This window comes from Drosophila guanche, unplaced genomic scaffold, assembly GCF_900245975.1.
Source record: "Drosophila guanche unplaced genomic scaffold, DGUA_6, whole genome shotgun sequence".
NCBI classification, from domain to species: domain Eukaryota; kingdom Metazoa; phylum Arthropoda; class Insecta; order Diptera; family Drosophilidae; genus Drosophila; species Drosophila guanche.
In genome coordinates this window covers 2,430,408-2,447,876 of record NW_022995743.1, presented here as the reverse complement: position 1 = coordinate 2,447,876, position 17,469 = coordinate 2,430,408, and the positions used below count along the sequence as shown (strand labels likewise).

Below are 17,469 nucleotides of genomic sequence, written 5' to 3'. Positions count from 1 at the left end.
GATTAAAGCTTCCTTGAAATATATAAAAAAAAAGGCAGCCAAGTTAATGGTTAAAGAAAAGCAAGGGTACATAGCATTCGTAGCATTGAAATCGCATTTATTTTTGTACCTCCCTTTTTCAGGGTATTGAAATGAACGAAATGTAATTAGCAAACTCTGCTGGCAGGAAGATAATTACATTAAATAGTCCCCCGATGATATCCTGTGGTGTCGCACCATATGCTGACTGTCTCCCCAATTCGATTATATTATGTACCCTCTATACGCATCTCTCTCTGGCTTACTAACTGCATTTAACACTGGGTGTGGGGTCAGCTATTCGTTGAACTTTCCATTTTTTATTCCAGTGTTTTTTTTTTTTGTGAGCTTTATTCAGATTTAATGAAATGCACAGACAACAAAAGTCAAACTCAATTAGATTAAATCCGAGCGAAAAATCATGATGATGGCGAGATGTCAGCGCAGTTTGAACTTTGAACTTTTGTGCGAGATAATGGGATTTGAAATGTGCCAAAGGCGAACCCAAAATGGATCACCATCTCATCTCTGCCATTGAGCTGTGTCCCAAATGGATGGAAGGGAAACCTTTTTATGTAACACGTACGCCCGATTTGTCTTGATATGTCATCCGAAAGTAATTTCCACATAGATGACAAGTTTATTGCATTCCCTGGCTCTTCGGTCTTTGACTCTTTTTATTGATTTTTCCTTGACTTTTACTTGCCTTTAAGTCGGGCCACTTGCCGCATCAATATTTCATTGGGTTAAGAGTTTACTTCGATTGTTTGATTGCCAGCCAACTAAATAAACATCTCTCTCTCTCTTTCGTCTCTCTTGCAGAATACTTCTCCACTGTGGGATGATTTCGTGGCAAAGGCCAGCAAATTACACACATGCTTGAGGTGAGTAAAACAGATTTCCCAATGCGGGAAATCATTCTACGAAGGAGATTTCCACACCACCGAATGGAGTGGAGAGCCAAACAAATTGCGATTGCAAAACTTTAGCAACGGAACCCAGAATAAATAAACAAACTTTTTATTTACCTCAATTTTTGCTTAGACGCCTTCCGATTTCCCAATAAACAAACGAAATGGCTTCAAAATACACACATAATGTGTGATATGATATTCCAGCCAGATATTTGGATTTGCATTTGAGTCTGGAGCCAATCTAAATCTGTTGAACGAATACCCCAAATGTACATAGTACATGATTATTTCTGTGCTTATTGGTGGACCACCGACGCCGTCATCTTGCCGTATTTTGTTTATTTCGTTTTCTTTCTCTGTTGCTTTTTTCCGTTTTTATGCCTCAGACTTGGCCCAAATTCGATTTGGGGACGGACGGGGCAATGTCTGGGCACCGGTAGATACAAATGTATGTGCCTAAGATATGCACACACATGCGGATTGCATTAATCATTACCTCAAATCATGTTGTCCGAGGTGTGGGGAACGTCAGTGTTTGCCAAAACTCGCACCGCGTGGCTTGCCCATTGCGCTTGACACACTTAAACGGGGGAGGCTGTCGCCCGACACCAGCATAATTTGCTACCCTCGAAGAGGGTGCGCCTGTTCAGCTTAAATGCTCACTACTAGCAACGTGTAACATAGAACCCCACTCCACAGTAATCTTCCAGGGTACTTTCAAATCTCAAACGGCCCGCACTCCAGCCACATTCATTCTTCTCTTATTTGTGAGCAGCGAGACTGCAGCTGTCTCTTTTCGGTTCTCTTAATGTCTCTCAATTGAAATGTCGCCCACGAAAGTAGTTGAGAATATTTTATGCTTATTAGATTCTCCTTGCTTGTCACACTAGTAATAATGCTGTTATATTTATGTTTATTATCTGCTTACAGGGCTGCCATACAGGCAATTGCCGCCTATTTGGATGCCTTCCAGAAGATAGCCGATGCGGCCACCAATTCCAGAGGTAAGTGTAAACAGTGGGTGGGGGATAATGGAGGATTTGTTGTCTGGGTTGGTTGCCCCCTGTAATTCTCTTTCTCACTCATTTGCTCATTATTCATGCGTCCGTTCGGCCGCCTCTCAGTCAGCGGCGGTCATCGATCTGATTTTTACACATTTCGCGCCAGCTACCCCCTTCCCATTACCATCACCATTTCCCTTTCCACTTCCACAGCTTGTTTGTGTGTTGGTTGTTTGTTGTTGTTCTGCGTTCTGTCTGTGCTCACGCATTTCTTCTGGTTTTGCTATTTATATTTATTTATTGGCTACTCTACACGTCGTGCTCATCGAGTAGTAGGTAGGCCGTCCGCCCGATTATGCAATGCAAGGCCCGCGTCCGATGGATCACCTCAGCTGGCACAGGAGACGGGAAAATATATATACACACACACATGTGTTCACAGAAGTAGAGAATAGAGAGAGAGGGAGAGAGCTTTGATGATATGCTCTGCCCACCGTCAACGTCAGGCAGGGGAGTGGACCAAAGCAGACAGCATGTACAGCATGTATTTAGCACTACCTGCGATACCCTTACAGAAGGTGCCATGACTTTCAGCGGATGTGTGCAGAAGCAGCTTCTGACTAAAGCTGCTTACACTTTAAATATATTATTTAGCTATGGCCATAGCTCAGTGTCCTAACTCAGAGAATTGTAAACTAAATTGGCAGACTTTAAAGTATAGCTACCATGCAAACGTTCGATCTTGCAGGGCATCAAAGCTTCGACTTTGTCTTACGTTACTGCTTGCTGTTCTTGTTGACATTTCGCATTTGCTTTGCTTGAGTTACAGTTATACAGTTAACTAGCAAATGCATTGGTCAGAGAGTGGAGTGGAGTGGAGTGCTGGTGGAATGAGGAAACGACAATGAGTTCTGGTCTAGGCGGTGCAGAGAGAGAGAGAGAGAGTGGCAGAGAGTAAGCGTGCGAGATAACAACAACATCACAGGCAGGGTACAGTAGTGGCTCAAAAATGAGTTAGTTTCGGTGAGGAGTGTGTCCAATTACCAAATGATTCAGCGTGTACTTCAAGAGTAAATAAATAGAAAATAATAATTGCAGGTGTGAATAAATATTTCGAGTACTGTAGCTGTTAGCGAGATTTACAAAGTTGTTTGGAAATTAATTAAAATAAGAATTCCACTGATTTCCTATATATATCTACAGTGCCATCCATTAAATGTTTCCATTTATCTATTACTCAGTGCAAATGCTCATCGATGGCTACCATAAAAGACCAGCTAAAAGCCAGCTAAAGATTGGATTCCCATTTACACACTCTATGCAATCTGTTAGCAGCCAGACTTAACTTTTTCAATCATCTGCAGCTGGCGGGTAGCGCCCATGCATTAGCATATATTGATCCACTCCCGCCTGCCGCAGACAGGAGCGTACAGTACAGTGCGCCCTTTTGCCCTGCTAAGTGCATATCCCCGTAATTCATGTTAGCCATTAGCCACCAGCCACCAGCCACCACCTATCCTGCTTTGGCAAACGAGTGCTTGGCACTTGCTAAATGGTTTCATTAGTTTTAGTGGTTAGTGCCGGGCTTAGTTAAAGGAAGGCACAGCTCGGTCAAGCAGCGGCACAAGTGTCAATTGTCCTTTTTTTGTTTGTGTCCTAGCAGGAGGGTGTAACTCGATGCTTTGCACACATGGCAACCAACCCCATGGTTACACAGTGAAAAAAAGAGAACACTTTTCTGTCTGGCAAAGGTCCTTAAGAGATTTTGTGTTTCGCATTCAATTAAGTGGGATTTGGAGCAAGTGCTTCATGGCAGAGGCCCAGGCAGTTGAAGGCAAGTCAAAGCAGAGTCAATAAGCTGTCGAAAGATAATTACCTTTTGCCAGAGAGGTTAATGCTATTGGGAATGGGAATGTGTCGTACATAATCGGGAACGGGTGTCATTCGTTTTGTGATATGCAAAGGCAGTAGCAGTAACAGTAGCAGTAGCCGGAGGAGTGGCTGTAGCCCGTTGCTTTGACCAGTTTTCCTGCCTCTTTCCATGGCATAATGGGCACACACGAAGACGAGGCAGACTGCGGCCCGGAGTCGTGCCACATGCAATGTCAGTTGCGCCTCCAAATTGAAGCGACAGCCAGCCCATGGCGTGCGGCAAACATTTCCGCTGCTGCCCGAGAGCATCATCGTTCCTCATTGCTCCATTTATGTTCCCCTTCAGTAATTTAATATATATAAAAAAAAAACATTAAATAATTCTTTATTTCCTTTTGCGTTTTGCAGGTGCCTCCAAGGAAATTGGCACCGCTCTGACGCGCGTTTGTCTGCGCCACAAGGCGGTGGAGACGCGCCTGAAGACCTTCACCAGCGCCATTATGGATTGCCTGGTGCAGCCGCTGCAGGATAAGATTGAGGACTGGAAACGCACCGTGGCCACCATCGACAAGGACCATGCCAAAGAGTATAAGCGCTGCCGCAGCGAGCTGAAGAAGCGCTCCAGCGACACGTTGCGGCTGCAGAAGAAGGCGCGCAAGGGTCAAACCGATGGCCTGCAGTCGCTGATGGACTCCCACATGCAGGACGTAACGCTGCGCCGTGCCGAGCTGGAGGAGGTCGAGAAGCGTTCACTGCGCGCCGCCATGGTGGAGGAGCGACTTCGTTACTGCAGCTTTGTGCACATGCTGCAGCCGGTGGTGCACGAGGAGTGCGAAGTGATGTCCGAGTTGGGGCATTTGCAGGTGCGCTCTCATCAGAGTCCCCCACTCGAAACTCTCATCCAAACTCTGACACTTTTACAGGAGGCCATGCAGTCCATTGCTTTGGTCACCAAGGAGCCCAGTGTGCTGCCGCAGGCCTCCGAGGAGCTCATACACGACGCCAAGGCCAGCATTAATCTGTACCCAGAGTCCCCAGGCGGTGGCTCCGGCTCACAGGGTGGCGGCTGCTCCAACTCCTTGGGCTCCAGGAAGAGCTCCGTGTGCTCCATAAGCAGCATGAATAGCAGCGGCTCCAGCAACTCGCCGGGACACCATCACTATCCGCGCTCCCTCTCGCAGGTGAAGTTCTTGCTCCTCCTCCGCTTTCCCCCCAGCTTCAGCATTTCCCCCAGCCATTCCCTTTATGTTGTGTCCCTTCATTTTCCTTTGGTTACTTTTCATCAACGTTTTCTTTTTGTACGTTTCGTTTTCCGTTTTTACTTTTAGTTTGTAACGCCCGCAATACGCTTGAAACCTGGTGAATCCAGTGATAGTGGCTTTTGCTCATCGCCAGCTCTAACAACACAGGTTTTCATTTTGTTTCTAATTCTAATTTTTGTAGAGCGTCTCTTTGTCGTTTTTGGATTTTTGTGTGTCTTAGTTCTGTGTCCCAAAGCATTTGCTCATGGATTTGCCCCTTTTTAGGCCTCCAATGCAACGAATCAGACGGCAAATGTTTCCACTTGGCCGCCACATTCCCAGGACGCGGTGGACACACTGCCACCCGCGGCCGATCGACCGCACACCATTTCCACGGCCTACGAGAAGGGTCATCAGCGTCCACCGTTGACTGTCTACACGTTCCAGAATCCAGAGACCATACACGAGTCCGGCAGCGGCAGCGGCAGCATCAACAATGGCTCTGTGGCCTCATCCAACGGACAGCCAGCATCGGGCCAGAGCACACCGGCCACACAGAAGTCACCAGCGGCCTCGTTGAGTCGTCCTCCATTGCCAGTTGTAAGTATGGGGAGGTCCAGCAAGGCTGCTGTCCGGGAGCTTGTCCGCCTGGGAGAGAGATTCAGCATGAAAAGTGGGCAATCTCGGGGGAATTTCTTACTCTTTTTCTGGTACATTCTATTAAGCATTTTTCTCATTCTGTTTGGGGTTTACCAAACCGCGCATAGAAGCCGGCACATGTGGTGAGTAAACGAAGGCGAGGAACCCAACGTAGAACCCAAAATGCGCGCTCATTTTGCATGCGCCTCAAAACCCAGCCAGAACTTAGACTCCAACTGTCGCTTCATCACGAAATAAATCCTAGAAAACTAGAGCTTAGGTCTGTGCTTATAGTAACTCCTTCAATGTCTACCCCATTGCAGCGCTGCTCATCGCTGGAGCGTCCGTTGTCCGCGCAGAGCAATCATCGTCAGGGTGGTGGCAGCGGCGGCGGCGCCGGTGGCGTTGGCGTTGGCGTTGGACTGCTGCAGCGTCAGTGCCCCTCGCCGATACCAGCTCATATCACGAAAGGTAAGAAGGGTTTTCCCCATGCCCATCCCTGTCTCCCTCTCTCTCCCTCTTGCTTCTTTGTGTGTGTTTTGTTGCACGCTTAATCCCATGAGTCTCTTACTAATCAAATGTGTTGTGACACTCTCTACTCCCGCTGCTCCTCCTGCCATCACGCATGTCCTTTGCTAACTACATCAAACACCACCAACCACCACAACCCACAGAGCTGTCCGCAGCACATCACGCACAGCAGCAGCAGCAGCAGCAACAGCAGCAACTCCAACAGCAGCAGAGTCCGCCCACCTACGTTAACATGTCCGAACTGGCCAACATGGCGGCCTTGAAGCTCACTAACCACCAGCAACAGCAGCAGCAGCAGCAGCAGCAGCAGCAACAGAAGCCACCGCCACTGCAGCAGCAGAGTTCCATTGATTCGATATGCTCGCAGCATTCCAATGATTCCTCGGGCTCACATCAGCTGCTCCAACAGCAGCAGCAACAGCAAACGCCTCTTGCTGCCCAGCACCTTGCCAGCACACGCTCCCATTCCATATCCTCGACGGCATCGTCGCTGCACTCGCATCCATCGATCGATTCGACGGTCGCTTGCGGCTCCCTTGTGGGCCAGCATACACACAGCACCAGCACCAATACGAACACCACCTCGCCGTCCAGTGGCTGCTCCACGCCACAGAATCATTACTCGCCACTGTTAACCAACTCACCCACATCCACTGCCGCAGGTACGCCCAGTGGCAGCAGCATTAGCACCGGCACCGGCACCGGTCTGGGCTTTGTCTATCAAGTCAGCTCGCCCACGCCGCCAACGAGCGAGGTGCAGCAGGTGCTGAAGATCACCGAGCAGCAGCAGCAGCAGCAGGCACAGCAGGCTGCCGAGGACACAGACGAACGTTCGCGTGCCTCTGTGCTGCAAAAGGCTTCCATGTTCGAGAAGCAAGCGGCGGCTGTGGCCGCAGCAGCGGGCAGTGTGTCGCCACCAGTGCCGGTAATGGCTACAGCCCCATCGGCAGTTGTGCCACCCAAACGTTCCGAGGCCGAGCAACAGGAAATGGGTAAGTTTGAATCGTTGAATCGATCGTTCATCCATTCAGAGCACTCTTCAGAGCACCCTAGACCACATCTCCGTCTCCCGAATCAGTCTGATCCCAACCGATTTGTAGTCCCTCCTGGCAATTTGTTCGATTTGTTGTTTATTTTTATAGCCAAACCAAAATGTGAATATAATTTTAACCCAACCTTCTTTTTTTTCTCTCTTTATTTTTGTTTTTTTTTTTTTTACTCCCAAATTGTCAACCCACTCTCTCTCTCGTTCTCTCGCTGTCTCTCTGTCACACCACACTTCTACTCTTCATATTATCCACCTTATACGATAATTCATCTGTAAATGAACCACCAAAATGCACCACAAACAAACCAAACAACAACTGAAAACCACCAAAATGAAACACCACCAACAAATACCAAAAAAAAAACAACAACCAACAAATAATTAGACAAATCTTTCGAAGACTCAATCCAAGCATTAAATAATTTAATTGGCGAACTAGACTCGTTCCAACGTGAGATCGATGAGGGCAAGGGCAAGCAGAACAGCAGCAGCAACACCAACAGCAGCAGCAACAACAACCTGACAACAACGAGTAGCAGCAGCAGCAGCGAGAACAACAATGTGCTGCCCACCTGCATCACCAGCATCACGAGCACCTCAAACATCGAGCTGTGCGGCATCAGCAATCAGACAAACTCCAGCGGCTGTGGCACAGACATATCGGACACCACCTCGGAGGAGCTCGCCGGCGAGACGGAACCCACGCGGCGAGAGCGAGAGCTGCTGGGCGCCAGCGATTCGGAGCTGAGTCGTTGCTATGTGAGCGAGACGAGTTCGCTGACCGGCGGCCTGACCGCAGGCGGCTACGAGAATCCCACATTCGCTCACTTTGTGGCGAGTGCGAGCCGTGACGATCCCTACAATGGGGGCTCGGGCAGCGAGGGTCGCTCGCTGTATGCGCCCGCGTCCGTGTGCGTGTCCGCGGACAGCATCTCGCTGGCCGCCTCCGACAGCATTTGCCTGTCGGGCCAGCCGCGGCACGCCTACGTGGACACCTGCAGCGACAGCGGCAGCGCCGTTGTTGTGATCTACGACCATCAGATACCCAACACGCCGGACATAGAGTTTGTCAAGCAGAACTCGGAGATTGTGCTGCTGCGCACCAAGGATCCGCAGGTGCAGTCACAGCTGCAGCTGCACGAGCTGCGGGAGTTGCAGCAGTTGCCCTCGAACCTCCTAGCCGGATCCCCGGACTCGCCGGACTCCTCCGGCAGTGGGAAGACGCCCGCGCCGGCAACAGCAACTGTGGCGCCCGCCAAGCAGCGACTCTCCTCGTTTCGCGCCTCCAGCGAGCAGCAGCTACAGCTGCTCGGACGCGGCAGTCCACAAAGAGGTAAAGCAAAACAGCAGCAGTCGACCCAGCAGCAGCAGCAGCAGCAACAGCAGGGTACAACAGTCAGTGATAGCGATATCCAGGCAACAGTAGAGCCTCCTGTGATGCGGCGACAGCTGCCCCCAAAGCCCAACAGCCTCAGCCTGAGCCTTTTCAATGGTCCAGCTGTGGGTGCGGCTGCGTCTCAGCCTCCCAGTGTAGCCGACAAGCCATTGATACCCCGCAAGTCAGACTTTAAGGCTGATTTAGATGCCAAAATACGCAAGCAGAAGCAGAAGATTCAACAGCAATTATTGCAGCAGCAGCAGCAGCAGCCGCAGCAACAACACTCACCTCAGTCGCCCCAAAACCGAAACTGTAATATCACTAATAGCCCAGCGGCTGGCATTGTTATTGCATCCGCATCAGAATACCAAAACCATAATCACAACAACAGCCAAAATCATAGAATGCCAAGCCAAAAGATGCCGCAAACAGCAACAGCCCCATCTGCATTAACATCATTGTCAGCTCGCGGCTCATCATCATCAACAGCATCATCATTATTACCATCAACTGCATCTGCATCCACATCGATATCATCAAATGCTCCTGCTACGCTCCTGCCCGTTACGCCACCGCCACCACCACCACCCGCCCATCCATATGTGTGCTCCCCAGCCAATACGAATTCCATTGCCAATGCCAGTCTCAAGCCGTGCATTACGCCCCGGCCGGCCTCGCTGTCGGGTTCGTTTTTCGATTTTTTTTTTATTTCTTTGGTTTTGGATTTTTCTGCGTTTATTTTCCAATTACAAATTTTTGGTTCTTCAATTGCTTTCTCACACACACTGGGGCTTTGGTTTCTAATTGTTGTAATATGTTCATCTTTTTCTAAAGTTCCTTTAATTTGCTTCACTTGCAACTGGAATTGGCTCACCTTACACCCAACACACCATGATCGTATCATCACTTCACACAGATCCACACATAAACTCTTAAGTAAACTCTGCACGAAAATGCCACTAACTCTGCCAATTGCTTGAACATTAAACCGATATTGAATCGTTGCTTGAACATTAATTCCTTACTGAATCGCTCCTTAAGCGTGCCATGTCAAAATTTACATCACTGAGGATGTGTAACAACTTTTCTAATCACAGCTTAAAGCGCTTTGGGGATCTGTTTCTCACACACACTCGCTCGTATTTGCGTCGGTCTCTCTCTCTCTCTTTACTCATTCCACACAGCTGTGAGTCGCTCGATCCAACGGAAATTTACTTACAAGGTGCCGCACGGCTTCACCACAGGGGGGAGTTCTTTATCTCTATCCCTTTCTAGCGCTTGTCTCTCTGCGCGTGGTGAATAGCGGAGAACGTCACCTTGTAAGCAAATACACCTTCGATTGAGCTTTCCCGCTCTCTCATTCTCTCTCTCTCGTATTAGATGGTGTCCTGTGTTTGTGTGTGTGCCAAGTGTATAAATCGAATTACTGTACATACAAATAATAATAATAAATATTTTAACTGTAATTAACAGCAAGAACAGCAGCTAATGAATATTCTGCCAGAGTGATGCAATTCTGATGGCTAATAAAAATCTTTGAACATTCACAGGAGGAGGAGGAGGTGCAGGAGGAGGAGGAGCAGGTGGCAGCTCAACGCGCATCGCACGTCGTTCGTCCATCAATCAGGCAAAGCCACCGCCGCCAGTGCGACGCAGCTCCTCGGTGACGCCCAGCCCGAATGCAGCAACAGTGGGGGTAAGTGTGTGTGTGGACCGAAGCTTAGATAAATGGCTCACAAAATAATTAAGTTAGTCTAAGTTCTGGTTAAGTTAGTGTTTAAGCTGCAGGCGTGAGTTTTTTCTTGTTTCTTCTTTGGTTTTCGTTGCTTTTATTCTTTTAATTTATGATTTAATTTAATGCAAACAACAAACAGCACGCGACTCAGCAGCAGCATAACTCACAGCTAAGCAGCTCCAGCGAGCATCTACCACCGCCGCCCGCCTTTATGCTGGAGTCCATGTCCAGCTGCACAGCACCAGCCGCAGCCTCGGCCATGCCCAACTCTGCGCTGAAGGTGTCCGAGACGGTGCGCGCGCTGGCAGCCATGCGGCATCAGCCAGCGTCGCCGGGCACGCTGCGTAGGATACAACAACAGCAGCAGCAGCAACAGCAGCAGCAGCAGCAGCAGCAACCCCTACTGCAGGTGTGTGCACGAGTCTTCGTCGGGGATTGTTCGACACTCAACTCTTAGCGCTCGTTTTGGTTTCAACTTTTAATTTATTTTTCATTTCCAATATTTGCATTTGCCTTTGCCCTGAACTGCACACTCTACCCACCCCACCTAAAGTCCGTGCACAACTCACCCATGAATGAAGACCCAAGCTATGAGGCCTACTATGACTCGTATATGGATCTGCAGGCCTATGCTCATGCCTTGGCCCATGGCCAACAGCAGCAGCAAATGCCAGCAGCGCACAATCAGCAACGCTTTAATCAACAGCAGCAACAATATTACCACTCACAGCAGCAGCAACATTTGCCACAGAAGCCACCAACGCCGCCTGTGTACCATGCACCACCAGCGCCAGCGCCAGCACCAGCACCAGCCGCGGATGCCGTAAGTGGAGCCAAAAGCGTTGGGCGTTGATGTCTACTAACCAACGAATAACCAGCAGCAGCGCCACATCCTGGACTAATTGCTTGACTAATTTTAACATTCATTTTTGCATTAGCTGCTAGTCTAGCCCTAGCCCTAGCCCTAGCCCTAGCCCACCCATCCAGCTTAGTTGTAATGCAATCTAGTCTAGAGTGTAACTCATCCTTAACACTTGAGCTTGGCTTACGCTGTAAACTCTTTTTAATTTGTGGCTTTTATTTGACTCTTTTTTCTTCGCATACGAACACCATGAACTTGCATCCCGCACACGCATCTCGCACAGACGTTCCGCACCTCATCACCAGCCGCAGAAGGAGGCGGTGGCGGTGGCGGTGGCATCTATGCCCAGCCCAAGCTGGTCAACAACATGTCCAGCTTTCGCACGAGCAGCCCCAGTCCCAACGGACATGGGCATGGGCACGCTCACCCACTGCCACCGACACAGCCCAAGGCGAATCCGAATCTAATTGCACAGCTCAATGCGAGAATCAACAGCAAGCAGCAACAGCATCAGCAACATCAGCAACATCAGCAACAATATACCAGCGAGGGCATCTATGGCAATCAGCAGCAACCAGGAGGAGGCGAGTCCATCTACACGCGCAGCGGCCTGTCCATGTCCCAACAGCAGCAGCAACAGCAGCAAAACTATGACGGTAAATCAGAGCACCAACAGCAGTCGCTGCAGCAGCATAGAATTTACGCTAGTTACGGCACCTCATCGTCAAATCCATCAACAGCTGCCGCTTTGGCCAGCAACAGCATTCAGGCAGCGTCCATTCTAACATCAGCCACCTCATTCAATGCATTGCCACACTTTCCTCTGTCTTCATCCACATCATCGTTGCTCTCCAAAGTCAGTTCATTCTCAAATTCCACAGCAGCAGCGGCGGCCTCTGCCTCGGCAGCTGTGGCATCACACTATCAGCCGCCACAAGCGCCGTTGGCAGCCGCAGCTAGCAGCAAAGATTTTGGCAACTATTCAAGTTCGTTTAATAAAAATTCAGCAGCAGCTGCCACAAGCTCGAACATGCGACAGGCACAACAGCAGCAGCAGCAGCAGCAGCAACATTATACGTGTCCGCCTCCGCTGGAGGATCCACCACCGCCGCCCATTTACAGTGCCGGAGCATCGGCCACAATGCCCAAGAAGCTGGCACGCCCCCATGCGGCACAGAGTGCGGCAGCCGCACAGCTGAGCGCCTATGCAGCAGGCTCGGCAACGGCAACGCTGCCCAAGAATATGATGCAGCAGCAGCAACGTTTACAGCAGCAGCAGCTACAGCTACAGCAACAGCAACAGCAACAGCAATATCAACAGCCTCTAGGCATGGGCAATGGCAATGGTCATGTGAATCAGCGTCCGCAGTTGCCACTACCCCAGCAGCAGAAACTGCGAGCTGCACAGCAGCAACATTTGGTCGAGCAACAGCAGCAGCAGCAGCAACAGCAGCAGCAGCAGCAGCGACAGCCACCCATACCGTCACGGCACTCGAGTGTGCAGCAAAAGATATTCGTGTCAACGAATCCATTCATACAAACGACAGCCGTCAAGTTTCATTCGCCCTCAGCATCGCCCACTTGCGGTTCGCCTGTAACTGGAGCTGGATCGGGCTCTGGATCCGCGGCTAGTATTTATGCCACAACGGCGCGTGGCAATCATCACCAGCAGCAACAGCAACTGCAACAGCAGCAACAGCAGCAACAGCAACAACATTACTATCGCGATGCTGCTGGTGGCAACAGCAATGGCGGCGCTGCATACTACAATCACAACAATGCCCATGGCCATGGCCATGCAAATTCGAATGCCCACGCCCACGCCCACATGTCCCATGCCCAGGCACATCATCCAAGTAAGAGCGCGAGCCTGGAGTTACATTTGAATTTGAATTTGATTTGGCTTTTGTTTATGATTTGATTTGAGCGCTGAATTTTGTGTGTTTTGTTTTGCCGATTTCGCTGCTCCTCGACCACTTGGAACAATTATAAATTATACTTTTTGTTACTTAATCCTAAGTTAGCGCATGCTGGCCTTTGCCTCTCTGTTTGTGTATTTATATTTTGGTTTTTTGCGAGAAAGTGTTTGCCCTGATTGAGTTTGTGTCAAGTGTTGGATAAACAGGCGGGAAAACCCAGGGAGTCCCCCTCTCTCTCTCTCTCTCGCTCAGTGAGAAATCAACTTTCACTTCAACTTTCCGTCTCATCAATCATCACTTTTTGTCAAGCACTTGCAGGCAGAATTATTGAACAGCAATTGTTGAGTTTTTAATTTGCATTTTGCCATTTTACCATTTACCATTTACCATTTACCATTTTTCAATTGCAAATTTTAAAAAATTGTAAACACAAACACCACCACACTCACTGATCGTTCCATGTTTTGCTTACGATTTTTCTTTTATCCAACTGCAACCTGCATATTCATATAGACTATGCCACAAGCACAAATATCGAAAAGACTGGCAGCATACGGGCCAAGACCAAGGCCGAATTTCTCGAGAATCTCAATGCGAAATTGGCCAAGCAGGGCATGTCCGGCCGTGCATTTGCCGTGCGAAATCTCATCAACAGCAAAGCGCTGGTAAGTAGTGCAGCAGCAACAACGCCAAAAAAGCAACTCCATATTCCAACAAGTAGCAACAATATTATTTAAATGATTTGTGCCAAATCAGATGTATCAGAATCCACAAAATCTATCGCGACCCAGTGCACAATATCGTAGACCACCCACCTATCCCAACAGCACCACAACCACTGGCACACCCACTGGCACCACTTGTGATGGTCAGTGCTAAGGTATTTAGTTACGATCCTCGTTATGTTCTGCTCGCTCATTGTGTTGCAGTCTACTACTAAGCCAGCTGGCAGCTAATCCACTCAGTGCCTGGTTCTACCAATTAACCAACGCGCTACGTTCCAAGTTTTCATAATAGAAATATTCTTATAATCCTCTTTGGTCTTTCAGCCGGATCCACGCATTTGCCACGAGTCGCTGATGGATCAAATAAAACGCGGAGCACCCTTGAAGCGTAATCAGAAGATCAACGACCGCAGCGCTCCTAAAATACATTAACAATTAATCGTTAGACATAAGCACAACTAATATTATTTATTACTATGATTAACATATGAAATAATCAGAAGAGAGCAAGAAATGGAGGGAGCGGCCTGCTCGATTGCAGGCTACTCTGCAGAGTTTTGGTTTGAAACTGAAAACTCGTCACACACACATATGATTACGTTACACACTATCAACTATAAACTATAAACAATAAACAATACATATAATGCAAGATATTTAGCCACACACTTGAAACTAATCCAATAATAATACATAACTGATTTTTCCATCTACCCAAAAAAAGGGAAATTCTTTATGCTTTTTTCGACAAAACAAAAATGGAAGACAGTTGGTTAGACTTTTCATCGTTTATTTATAATTCAAACTCGAATTTAACTCTAATATAATAATATATATTTACCTATTATGTTTATGTATTTATCATAATTTCCTTTGTTTATGTACATACCATATATATCGTATATCTGATTATGATTTGAAGAAACAATCACTGGAAACACTAATCTGACGCCTAAATAAATGGAATATATTCTTACTTATCTGTTTTGAGTTCATATTTACTTCCAACTGCTTGTCAATTGGCATGGGTCTGAGCATACTTAACAAAACAATTTATATACAAACAAAATCTATACACTACCGTTTAGGTCGTAGCTCTTAGATATAATATTGATATATGTACTTGAAATCCCACTGCAACTTTTGCTTTTGTCAATAGAAAAAGCCAATTACTGCCAAGTGGAGAGTGGAATAAATCGTTCCCAGTCTGTCGCTCTATATAAAACTTAACATTTTCCATTGGACTGATTCTTGTACTGTCATTTTAGATGCATAGCCAGCCGCTTAAACTACTAGAGGCTACAGTTTCTCACTGTAATATAAATAATAGAAACACAAATATCATTTACGTTCATATCAGACACAAATCGGCAGTTTCAAGACTACTTTTACCAGATACCCAACAAATCACTCTAACATCTGCTCTAGCTCGTAGAATTTTTAAATATTTACAAAATATTTTGTATATACGCTTTTTAAGGCTTCACCAATCGATCCATGGATAATTGGCATAAAACTCGTAACCAACAAAAAAATGTGGCAATAAAAAGTAAACTCCATTAGTCTAGAACTTTAGAGAGCATAATATATTTTTTGGCAAACGATTCTACACACATATATACAACACATACATGCATAATCACAACAGTTAATTAAACATAGCAATGTGCAACAATTATTTACAAAAATCTAAATGTGTAACGTGAGTTTTTTCCCCGATTAACGTAACATAAAAAATGAGCGGAATCCAAGTTGTAAAGCGTATTTTTCAATTCATTTGCATTTAGACATGAGAAACAATAATAAATTACTATATGTAAACGCATTGAATGTAAAGTTAATTCGTTTTATTTGGCACTAAAGAACAAATCCAAAGTGTTTTGGTAGTAGATCTCAGCCAGCTTCTCCTTGGGCTGCTGCTTAATGCCCGCCACAGCCTCCAGAACTTGACTGAAATGGGGAATATTTATAAGTACATTGAAGCTGCCATAACTACCTTCCCGAGTAACCTTATCTGACAGGGCTCACAGCGTCCATCTATCAGCGTTTCGGCTGTCCACTTTTCCTTCTTCTTGACAGTGGGAAACTTTGTGCTCACAAACTGATGACTCGCATGCGTTGGCCTTATGCCACACCAGGGACAATCGGTTTCCAGCATTATGCGTTCATTTGGCAGCTGCCGCACCACTTCCGCGTTCTCCTCCGTCTTCAGCGAGCAGCCATTGACACCAATGTAGAGGCCACCGAATGCCAGCAGACTTTGTGCCTCCTGAAGCGTGCCTGTAAAGCTATGCACAACCCCACCGCCACAGTCCTTGAGCTTCTCACGATTGCGTTCCAAGATGGCCATAAAGTCCGTGTGGGCATTGCGGCTGTGCAGGAAGAGCGGCAGCCGGTACTCGGCCGCCAGACTGAGCTGTTTCTCAAAGTACAGACGCTGCGTCTCTGCGTCACAGAATTTCAGGCGATCGTAGTCCAGGCCGCACTCACCCACGGCCAGCACCTTGTCCCGATGGGCTTCAATATTTGAGCGGAGCTTCTGGTAGTAACTCTCTGGGTCTGGCAGGAATTCCTTGCAGCGCGTCGGATGCGTGCCAACTGTGGTGTAGAGGCGTTCTAAGGGATAACAACTCTATTAGCATTGTTTCAGTAGGTTAATCATGGACTAGCTACCGTCTTTCTTTGTCAGTTCCAGCGCTTCGTCCACATCTTTAAGGCAGCCGGCAGTAATGATGATCTTTTGCATTCCCTGCTGCCACGCACGTTGCAAGACGTTGTCCAGGTCGGCCGCATGCTTCTGGGTGCCGCCGTAGCAGCCCTGGAACATGGGATCCGTCAGATTGGCTCCAATATCTGTGGGTGTTATGCCATTAGGGTTAATAGTTTTCTCAGTTTGTCCATTTTTAAATACAAACCAATATATTTCAAAGCCATGCTGAAGAAACGTTGCGGTCGCATTAGTGATGACTAATGCTCAGCGGAAAAATAGCTACTTTTGTGGCCAGAAATTAAACATCTTGAATTTTTGATATTTCTATTACTATGCAAGTTTTGCATGCAGCTTTAGGAAATAAATTGATAAAATAGCATAGCTACATGTTTGCCATTCAGACTTCCAGCTAATTTCAATATATAATTTACAAAATAAGAGAACTTTAAAATCAGCTAGAGATAGCCATCAAATAGCTGATTTGCCAACATTGGCTTGTAAGCAAAAAACCATAAAACAGCCTTGACGCGTGAGCAGCAGCTGTGGCTATAGTACGACCTAGTTCCGCCAGGTGTCGCCTTGAACTCCGCTAGCGGGCGCCACGTGTGTGCGCGATTTCATTGCAATTTCAAATTCCAAAATAATTCTAATGCTAATTAAGGCGCTTTACGTAGCCTAGCAACGGAACAACGCAACTAGGATTGCCCCCAGGATTTCTCATTTGCCGAATTAATCCCACACGCACACGGTTCGCTTAAGCCGCCGCTGCCGCGACAGAATTTTCGCATAATGTGAACCAATTAGACAATGCGTGCGCTAGAAAAGCTGTTTATTGTTAGAAATGGAATGCAAAACCGTGCTGCTTATATATGCAAA

At 47.5% G+C, this 17,469-nt stretch overlaps 2 protein-coding genes across 37 annotated transcripts in view; one reads left to right on the top strand and one right to left on the bottom strand.

The window, feature by feature from the left end:
• The window catches only part of LOC117578433 (DNA N6-methyl adenine demethylase), a 38,044-nt gene extending 22,637 nt beyond the window's left edge, over window positions 1-15,407 (top strand). Inside the window, exons 3-20 of one of the 36 annotated variants that reach the window (XM_034263905.1) lie at window positions 841-902; window positions 1,863-1,936; window positions 4,214-4,668; window positions 4,729-4,986; window positions 5,134-5,214; window positions 5,332-5,646; window positions 5,814-5,828; window positions 6,009-6,156; window positions 6,360-7,208; window positions 7,650-9,326; window positions 10,193-10,338; window positions 10,517-10,524; window positions 10,747-10,786; window positions 10,931-11,200; window positions 11,523-13,095; window positions 13,672-13,823; window positions 13,915-14,038; window positions 14,208-15,407. In XM_034263905.1, the coding sequence (XP_034119796.1) occupies window positions 841-902; window positions 1,863-1,936; window positions 4,214-4,668; window positions 4,729-4,986; window positions 5,134-5,214; window positions 5,332-5,646; window positions 5,814-5,828; window positions 6,009-6,156; window positions 6,360-7,208; window positions 7,650-9,326; window positions 10,193-10,338; window positions 10,517-10,524; window positions 10,747-10,786; window positions 10,931-11,200; window positions 11,523-13,095; window positions 13,672-13,823; window positions 13,915-14,037 (6,246 nt within the window). In that variant the 3' untranslated portion in view covers window position 14,038; window positions 14,208-15,407. Of the gene's footprint in view, window positions 1-840; window positions 903-1,862; window positions 1,937-4,213; window positions 4,669-4,728; window positions 4,987-5,133; window positions 5,215-5,331; window positions 5,647-5,813; window positions 5,829-6,008; window positions 6,157-6,359; window positions 7,209-7,649; window positions 9,327-10,192; window positions 10,339-10,516; window positions 10,787-10,930; window positions 11,201-11,522; window positions 13,096-13,671; window positions 13,824-13,914; window positions 14,039-14,207 lie in introns of those variants that run through there. The other 35 variants (XM_034263907.1, XM_034263900.1, XM_034263911.1 and 32 more) reach the window with 35 other exon arrangements.
• Window positions 15,408-15,638: 231 nt separating this feature from the next.
• On the bottom strand, window positions 15,639-16,911 carry LOC117578457 (putative deoxyribonuclease TATDN1). The gene is made up of 4 exons (XM_034263981.1): window positions 16,799-16,911; window positions 16,557-16,736; window positions 15,893-16,499; window positions 15,639-15,833 (listed from the first exon to the last, which is right to left on the bottom strand). Exons 1-4 carry the CDS (start codon window positions 16,839-16,841, stop codon window positions 15,731-15,733), a joined length of 933 nt encoding a protein of 310 aa, XP_034119872.1. The 5' UTR covers window positions 16,842-16,911; the 3' UTR covers window positions 15,639-15,730.
• Between the last annotated feature and the right edge of the window lie 558 nt (window positions 16,912-17,469).

Excerpts from the sequence above, each read along its gene's own strand:
- LOC117578457 (XM_034263981.1), bottom strand. The coding sequence starts at position 16,841 with ATGCGACCGCAACGTTTCTTCAGCATGGCTTTGAAATATATTG. Across the intron at positions 16,500-16,556 it reads GGAACTGACAAAGAAAGACG|AACGCCTCTACACCACAGTT; the intron begins GTAGCTAGTCCA and ends GTTATCCCTTAG. Across the intron at positions 15,834-15,892 it reads TGTGAGCCCTGTCAGATAAG|TCAAGTTCTGGAGGCTGTGG; the intron begins GTTACTCGGGAA and ends TCCCCATTTCAG.